We start from the raw sequence: 9398 nt of genomic DNA on the forward strand, positions 1-9398 counted from the left end.
TGCAATTTGAAGACATGTTGCACGAACAATGACGCCACATCTAGGGCTGAAGCAGCTTTCTTGCAAGGAATGAAATGCGCCATTTTGGAAAATCGATCAACCACCACAAGAATCTGAGCATTGCCTTTGGATGAACGAGGCAAGGTGGTGATAAAATCCATACTGATACTTTCCCATCTCTCATTGGGAACTGGTAACGGTTGAAGTAACCCTTGAGGAAGTTGTCGAGAGGCTTTCATTGTTTGACATGAATGACAAGCTTTGACAAATCTGATAACATCTTGCTGCATCTGAGGCCAGAAGAATGTAGCAGACAAAAGCCGATATGTCTTGTTGATACCAGGGTGAGCAGCATAAGGGACTTCATGATGCTCTTGAATAAGAATCTTCCGCAATGAAGTATTGTGAGGCACACAAATGCGATCAGCAAAGAACAGCAACTCATCCATGATAATGTAGGTTGCAAACATGTTCATTTTTGCAGGACTGGGATTAGAAGATTTGAGAGCACGGAACACATCTCCAAAATCTCTATCCGTCAAATATTCATTTTTGAAACAAGCAGGGATTTCCATTTGCACATCTGTGATGGCAAAATTAATGGCTCGAGGCATGCGGCTTAAGGCATCTGCAACCACATTCTGAAGACCAAGAACATACTGAATAATCATGTGGAAATTAGCCAAGAATTCAACCCATCTGCCTTGTCGAGAGTTCATAACATGCTGAGTGAAAATGTACGTCAGAGATTGATGATCTGTACGTACAATTGAATCTGCTCCAAGAAGATAATGTCTCCATGTTCGATAAGCATGCACGATTGCCAAAAACTCCTTATCATACACAGGATACCTGCTTTGAATGGCTGAAAACTTTCTGCTATCAAAAGCAATGACACGATCATTCTGCATCAAAACTCCACCAGAAGCACGATCTGAGGCATTTGTCATTACATCAAAGGGCTGAGTGGGATCTGCAATGGCCAAGACCGGGGTTGTCGTCAAGGCATGCTTGAGATCATTGAAGGATTGCTCAGTATCCGAAGACCACTGAAGTTTGTTCAGCTTTGTCAGTTCTGTCAAAGGGACAGCAATCTCCAAAAATCTATGCACCTTGTTGTGATAAAAGTTAGCAAGTCCCAAGAAAGATCGAACATCTGAAATGGTGAGAGGCAAAGGCCAATCCACAATCGCTTGAATCTTCTTAGGATCTACTGCAAACCCATTAGCAGAAATGATGTGACCAAGATATTCCACATGGTTTTCGCTCTTCTTTTTGTTGATGTACAGCACATTGTTGCATAGTACTTCAAAGACTATCTGTAAATGCTCTTTGTGATCGACCATAGATCGGCTAAAAACCAGAATATCATCAAGATAAACGATCACGAACTTGTCCAAGTATGGCCCAAAAATTTCATTCATCAGGGTCATGAAAGTGGCCGGGGCATCGGTTAACCCAAAAGGTATGACCAAGAATTCATAATGGCCATATTTTGTCCGAAAGGCTGTCTTGTATTCATCACCATTACGGATACGAATTTGATGATAGCCGGACTTTAAATCAATCTTGGAAAACACCTTAGCACCAAGCAGTTGGTCGAACAACTCATCGATGCGAGGCAAAGGGAATTTGTTCTTGATTGTCAGCTTGCTGAGAGCATGGTAATCAATGCAAAGCCGCATTGATCCATCCTTCTTTTTGACAAGCAAAACCGGGGCTCCGAAGGGACTTTTGTTGGGACGGATGTGACCTTTGTCCAGCAACTCCTGCAATTGCTTTTGTATCTCCTGAGATTCAAAGTAAGAAACACGGTATGGAGCTCGGGTTGGAGGAGGTTGACCTGGGATAAGATCAATCGGGTGATCCATAGGACGACGAGGAGGCAATGTCGTCGGAAGATCATTTGGAAACAAATCCTGAAAAGGCCTGAAGAAGGGTTGCTCCAAGTAAGCAGTTGTTGATGACGAGGCTTGAGATTGCTCACTAGTTTCTGCTTCAATCTCCCGTAACATGACCAGGGATGTTGTACAGTCACGTTTGCGGACGAGGCGTTTGACTTGCAGGGCAGAAACAACAGTGATGGGTTTGGCACTAAAAAGGCCATGAAGTTCCAGCTCTCGACCATCATGATATAATTGGATTGAATGGGAACGAAAGCTGATCACTGGATCATATCGATACAGTCCCAATATCATGTCATAATGTGACAACGGCATTACTGAAAAATTAAGGTGATCTTTGTAATCTTGAATCTGGAACTGGAGTTGTTGCACCTTTTTGTTACAATTAAGAAAGGAACCATCAGCAAGCTCGACTTGAAAAGCATCCACAAAATGTCGGGTCTGTAGGCGAAGCTTGTGAACCAAAGAAGTGCCCACAAAATTAGTGGAACAGCCACTGTCCACCAGCACATTGATGGGATGGTCGCCAATGAAGCCCAGAAGACTAAGGACCTGCTTGGAAAGATTCACCGGAACAGGGTTGGTACTTTGGCCCTTAAACTAAGGGTACTGACAAACTCCGAAACGCGAACAGAACAAGCCATCTGTTTGTTCTTGTCTTTCACAGGAGGCGGGTCATGATCAACATGGTGGCAACTGTCCACCTGAGAATTGCGCTGAGTGTTGGAGGGTTTAGGACGCTGAGGACATTCATACCACCGGTGATCGCCAGAACAAATTGTGCAGAGGCCTGGGCGACTAGGTTGGGATGAAGTGGCAGGTGATGAAGAGGTTTGCTGTCCTGAAGAGGTTTCTCGCTTGAAGTTGTGCCGATCATTGTTGCGACGGTCCTTTCGAGACCGATCTCGGTTTCTGTTGCTGCCAGAGGATTCGGTCTGAGAGGATCCTGCATTTGACGCGGAAGTTTGCCCGGAAAAGCGCGGCCGGAAGGACTTTTGTCCAGAATATGGTCGCCGAGAGTTGGGTTGTCCAGAATTAGACGCTGGGGTTGGCTAGTCCCATTGGATCGATTCCGCTAGTAGGAACGGGCGTTGGAGGGAAAGTTCCTGGGAGGACGCCGGTAATCACTAATGCGCTCGATATACGAGATTGCTTCATCCAGGGTGGCAGGATTGTACTTATGGACTTTGTCTTGGAATGTGGGTTCAAGCCCGTCAATGAAGCTGTGAAGCTGGTCAGAGGGGCTGAGTGTCTCTATCTCCAGAGCCAGTTTTTGAAACTTTGAGATGTACGCGGCCATGGAGCCAGTTTGACTCAGGCGGCGGAGAGAAGACCTGGCATGAAAGTTCGCATTTGCAGGCTCAAAAGCCTTGCGAAGAGCACGCTGGAATTTATCCCACGTTGGAGTAGACTTGCCATCTGAAATCCTGCGTCGCCACCAAAGGAAGGCGGTATCTTTCAAGAGGGTACTGGCCAATGCCACCTTTTTATTTTCGGGCAATTTGGTATTTGAGAAATAAACCTCCATCTCGTAGAGCCAGTGAAATGATCGATTAACCGCTTATCGCGGCGGCCATTGTAGGGCTCAGGTAACTTGATGTCCGTCTTTCGTGTTTGTGCTGTGGTCATTAATTTATATAAAAGTTTAAGTTCAACATTGTCTACCTCGGCAGTCGGATCGGGAGGAGTTAAGGGATCGTCTTGCTGGCCCACCGAGGATGATGATGATGATTGTGGAGAACGCGAATGATGCGCTCGCTGTGACTTCCTGGATTCCTTGCGCTGATGTTGGTGCCGTTGTTGCATGTCTTCTATTTGTGATCTCATTGATGCCATACCGTCGAAAAAGGCCTTTTGCAAGTCCTCCATCTGTTGTTGGAGAGTAGTCATCTGCAAGGCCTCCATCTGAGGATCGGCGGGTGGCACGTTGTCGTGTGAAGTCGACATCTGGAGAACTCAGATAGAGTACTGTGGTGAAGCAGGAAAGGTCCACCCGAAATGTAGAATGGAAGGAACAGCTGCTGCTGGAGAGGCAGTAACAGGATCCTTGTACGCGAAGTCGGGGTCTTCCACTTCTTCGGGATCGTCCTCGGAAGTTACTGCGTCGGCTTCCGCCAAAGAACTGGGCACCGGAGATAATGGAGTATAGTTGGGGACGAAGATCTCGCAGTAAAATGTCACAGGAGGGCGCGTGGAGGAGATATTGCGGAGGCCATCCACAGTGCACTCTGGAAGAAAGTGTGCCAATTGCGGGTACCGTGATAGAAAATACTCGAAATGAGTAAGATGCAGTGGCTCGCAGGTGAGGAAAATAGTCCAAATCGTCCAAGTGTCGGGTTCGGTCACATGCGGGCTGTTGACATGTATGCGGTACACTTGAGAGGCCGGGGATGCGGGGATAGGAGAGGCCGGAAGACTTGGAATCCACCCAGCATCGGCGGGAAGTGGCATTGGTTCCGGAGTGAGGGCACGAGGAGGGCTGTGTTCGGGAAGAACAGCCTCGGGGATCTCGTCGATGTAACTCAGGTAAGAGATGTGCATGTCGGGTTCCTCCGGAAAGTTGTCCATGAAGCATGCACGTAGAGGGCGAGAGCACACAGAGTATGTGGTGTGGGCAAAGCCAGGAAAACCCACGAACAGCCAGGAAGAAAGGCGCCTAATCGCTGGGGAGGAGGAGGCGAGCAAGAACAAGGCGGCATCCTGACCGGGGGGGGGGGGGGGGGGGGGTTCCGAATCGCCCAAGGCGGCAGTTCACACCAGCAAATCCCAAACGGACGCCCAGCGCACGCCCAGTGCAAGCCCGGTGGGTTACGCACGCCTGTTGGGTTTGTTTGTTTTTTTTTTTGGTTAAAGATCCACGTGGCAACAGTGCGTATGATTATTTTTTTTTGTTGTTTTCTTGGTGGTGTAAAGGTGACGGGCACGTCGCCGAGTGAATCGATGCGCCGCTTCGAAGAGCCCCGCCGACTGGATTGCGCCGCGTTGAAGGGCACCGGCAGCGACTAAGCGAAGAGAAGGTGCTCATCGGCGGTGAGGGCTCCGGGCCGACAACTGGCAGAGCAAACGAGGCGAAGAGGGGGGGGGCTCCATATTCAGCAGCGAAGGGGCAATTCCCGCCATTTGTGAACGCTTATCACCACCAGTTAGCAGGGAGGAAGGGTAGTCCGGAAATACAACAGGGGTCCCTCTCTGCTATACACACAATGCGTGTGTATGGGTGTGAGACCTTGTGTTCTTGTTTACATTACTTTGAGCAAGGATTCATGCCAAGTCCACCATCGCTCTGCTTCTTCCATACAAACACCGAGAGGAGAGGTGGATGAGGGAGTACCGCGGAGAGGGTGAGGGCTTCACAACCCACGGGCAGGAAAAAAATTAGCTCTGATACCACTATGAGAATTATGTTGTTAATCCTTCATATTGTATACTAATTACTAAAGTATTTAACTTAGAACAAGAACCTTCAGGAGAAAACTTGAGATAAGATTGAATTGACTTGTTGTATTAAACTGAGTACAATAGGTCTCTTATATAGGAGATGAAGAGACACATTTGAAGAGGCATGTCCTTTGACGAAAGGACATGACCTTAGACGAAAGGGTACAACTTAAGGCTAAGGGATGTGTCTATTCGATGTAGAGGCACAACCATTCATCAAGGGATACAACCATTCGTCGAAGGGATGTGGCTATTCGATGAAGAGGGATACAACCATTCGTCGAAGGGATGTGGCTATTCGATGAAGAGGTACATCCTTTGGCGAAGAGTCGCAACCAGTCGGGGTAGGGGTTCCCTTTGGCTGGTTACTCTTTGCATCTGCAACAGGAATTAGCAATGAAGAGAGAATCTGATACATAAATACGTCACAATCGTGACAATTGTCCTCTCATGATGGTGAATTATTAAAATCACCACATAAAAAAGCAATAGTCATCCATGAATATTGCATAAATTTTTGCAAGAGCAAGGCATGACGAGAAGATACTAGAGGAGCATAAACTGATGCAAATTCATAAGTCTGCCCATTTAAAATGCACTGTACAATGATCAGTCTACCATCTGAATCATTATAAGCCACTATTGCATGCGGTATAAGTAGACAAACACTAGAAAAAACAAAGCTTGCATATTAGATATCATAGTCATGGAAATAACCAGTTTGTCCAGCGAGAGCATGCTGATTATGTTCTTGTAAACACACTATATCGGGTTTCATCCTATATAGATATTTCCAAAGTAATCTTGGAGTTCACGGGTTATGTAGTGGCCTCCGTCCAAGTGTGGGGCTGCAATGGTCGAGGTTTCACATTGATAATTTTTCTCGGATGTGGAGTTTGCTAGGCCTATGCATCCGGCATGCTTTTCTTGTTTGCAACAGCAGGTTTCTGAGGTGGCTCAGAACGCATTTGTGCCTGCGGTCCAGCTTTATTTTTAGTCTGGACACCCATATTAACCACAAGAGGTGGATTAGCTGTCTTATGGGAAGGGTGTTTGGTTTGAGGCATTGAATCATTTGCAATCGGAGCAAGAGGGATTGAATCAGCTGGAGTTTGTCAGTGTCCCAAGGCATACAGAAATGATTGCGATTTCCCATCACACGTGGAGTGGAGATATTAGTGCATAACTGTTAAGCCAGGCCAGGCAGTGTCTCGCTGAAATTTACTGGAAAATTGACTACCTCAACCCACAGGGGGCAATGATGCTTGATAAGTGCCTGATAATCCTTAGTTGGAGTCCATGGGACCACATGGACCATTTGCCTTACATAAAACAACAGTGATTTTTGCAGCAGTTGATGTTTATATGCGAGATCTATAAGCACCACTTCAAAAAATCCTCGTGTAGCATACTACACCCCATCTACATAACATCCTCTGAGCATATTTTTCAACTACTGAGCAATGTCAATGGCTGAAGGCATTTTTCCGGGAAAAAACAAGGTAAGTGCACCCTTAGAAAACTTCTTAACATTGGGTAAGATTGTCTGAACAGATATTTTGTCTTTTAATGTGGGTTTAGGCTTGTCCCACACAGCCTGACTCTCCTGGAAATGATGATGCAGAACAACATATACATACTGCACATCAGGGTTTTCATGATAAAGCATTGGAGGGGCTTTTTCTCTCAGTTGTTTAAGGTCTTCACTTGCGAGTCACACATCCCCAAGAGTAGACATTTTCTTGAAATATTGGCTAATTAGAATCCATGGCAATGAACAGAACAAACACACACACACACTCTACGAACACGAACACGAACACGAACACGAACACGAACACGAACACGAACACGCACACGCACACGCACACTGAGCAGAAGCTAAGGCAGCAGCGATGAACAAAAATGACGACCAGCAGGCGGCAGATGAACAGCTGCAAAAGAAGCAGCAGGAGAAGGAAGACAGCGACGGCCAGCAGGAAGAGGCGACGGTAGGACTTCGGCAAGAAAACAGGTGATGGCCCTCTCTGAAGCAAGAACAGTCGATGGTGAGGAGAGCAGAACTTCAGCAGCAGAACAGGTGACGGCCCTCTCTGAAGCAAGAACAGATGACGGCCCCATCACCAAAAAGGAAACAGTTGACAGCCAGACGAGCAGGCGAGCAAACCATGCACACACGCACGCACACGCGTGCGTACACACACACCCACACACACACACACACACACACACACACACACACACACACACACAGCAAATAACAACCATGACGGAAATGCAAGTTTGTGATCTCTTGGTTTTGTCAGATTGGAGTAACATATCTGGGTGTATTCCTTGTGTTGATTGCAGCAATGTATTTCGTGTATTTGGGGCTGTGACTGGTAGTGAGGAGGCAACTAGTTTGGAAGCATGCAAGCACCCAACAAAGTAAAGTGTGCAAATGTCAATGTTGGTTGTTTTCACTATACTACACGTTCTTCTTAAATACTAACATCTGGTCTTCTTTTTGCATGGGCTTTGATGTTAAAAGGCGGCTTGCGCAGACTCCAACAAAGCCTATAAGAAGCCTAACAAACTTTGCGCGTCGTAGTAAAAGAGGTCTATGGACGCTCGGATACTTTGGTTTTGAAATTAATTACATGCTTAGCTCTAACCAAAAAGCATTGGCAAGAGGTCTCATCTCTTATTTTCAATCTCACTACATGATTACACAGGAAGCGAGAATACAGGGGCTGAACTCAATGTAGGAGCTCAAGATTTCAAATCGAAGCTCCTACATCTGGCATGGCATCCTTCCGCAAACGTGATAGCCTGTGCTGCCTCAAATAGTTTATACATGTACTACGCATAGACCTTGCATCAAACTGGGCATCGAATTCAACCTGCTGTCATTCATGTCCACTATTTGTGCTGGTTATTCGGGGAGCAAGCACAACCATGTGCAAGCATTATTAAAGGAGCAGATTCTCAAGCTAAGAAGCTGCCGACCTCCAATTTAACGCCCTTTGGAGGGCAATCCTTATAGGTTCAGAAAGCATGCGGCGTTACGGGGGCTCGTTTTGGAGCTTGGGTGCAGGAAGATTTATTGCTTCTGTAATCCATAGTGGAACTTCGTTTGATTGGATATGAGTGCTGAGGTTTATCTGTCCCCTTGGTCTCTATGTAAAGGCTTGTGCAAGAAGCGGGAGCATGGGCTCCGCTCTGCACCCCTGATTCTGTGTGGTACCTGCACACTTACAAAGGCTTCTCTCAAGGCCTTGACAGTTGAACTGTTGGAAACAGGCTAATAAGCTCCAAGCTTTCTGTGGACCTGGCCTCACCTGCCTCCGTCTTTCATGAGGTTTTTACAAGGCCTTTTTTTAATTCTTTCCTTGGGGCTTGAGAGGGTGCACTAGGCACCTGCTCCAAATTGTGTTTCTACATTGAGCAAAGCATGGTCTTGAAGGCTGAGGACTGATTATTTCAAGACGTGGAGAACGTGGAAAATCTCATCTACTGTTATGGAGTTGCAGGGGAGCTAGAAACTTGTGTTTTTGAACTGTAATTCAACTGTGTCTTCTTCTAAGCGTGTTTTTACTGGGGACAGTCAATTAGATTCAAAAGAAACCAAAGGGAGATACAAGTCCTTACCTTATGTCATCAGAAACACACTCGTTTGGACAACTTGGCCGATGTCCTTTGGAGCAAACAAGATTTATATTTTACTAAGGACAAATCCAATAATTCATGGTCGGCTGACAATTTTCTTTAACAAATAATGACCAACTTCTAAAATAATACGTGTTTGTATAGTCTCTCTTAATTTCAAATCAATTGTAGCTCATAATCAAGTTGATTTGTTCTAATATCAGTCACTTCTATGTCTCTCGGTTTAGTTAGACCCTTAATTTTGTTTGTTTTCCTTCAAAGCTTAGCTCGTGCTTTTTTCCCTGTTCCTAGTGAAGTGAATGATAATCACTTTTGCATGTCCATATCCTTGGCACACGAATAACCTTTGTATATTGTGTCTAGTAAATCAGGAATATTGCGTCTTGTCCACTCGGTGTGATTATATAG

General features: G+C 45.9%; 1 protein-coding gene across 6 annotated transcripts in view; it reads left to right on the forward strand.

Moving 5' to 3' along the window:
* Positions 1–9117, forward strand: part of LOC147630758 (serine/threonine protein phosphatase 2A 55 kDa regulatory subunit B beta isoform-like) — a 73042-nt gene extending 63925 nt beyond the window's left edge. For 4 of the 6 annotated variants that reach the window (XM_086810739.1, XM_086810741.1, XM_086810742.1 and 1 more), the window contains 2 exons: positions 7692–7769; positions 7873–9117. In XM_086810739.1, coding sequence (XP_086666865.1) covers positions 7692–7769; positions 7873–8089 — 295 coding nt within the window. In that variant the 3' untranslated portion in view covers positions 8090–9117. The remainder of the gene's footprint in view (positions 1–7691; positions 7770–7872) is intronic. The other 2 variants (XM_086810743.1, XM_086810744.1) reach the window with 1 other exon arrangement.
* The last annotated feature ends 281 nt before the right edge of the window (positions 9118–9398 follow it).

Source organism: Cibotium barometz, chromosome 16, assembly GCF_041138505.1.
Source record: "Cibotium barometz isolate CiBa-2024 chromosome 16, ASM4113850v1, whole genome shotgun sequence".
Lineage (NCBI taxonomy): Eukaryota > Viridiplantae > Streptophyta > Polypodiopsida > Cyatheales > Cibotiaceae > Cibotium > Cibotium barometz.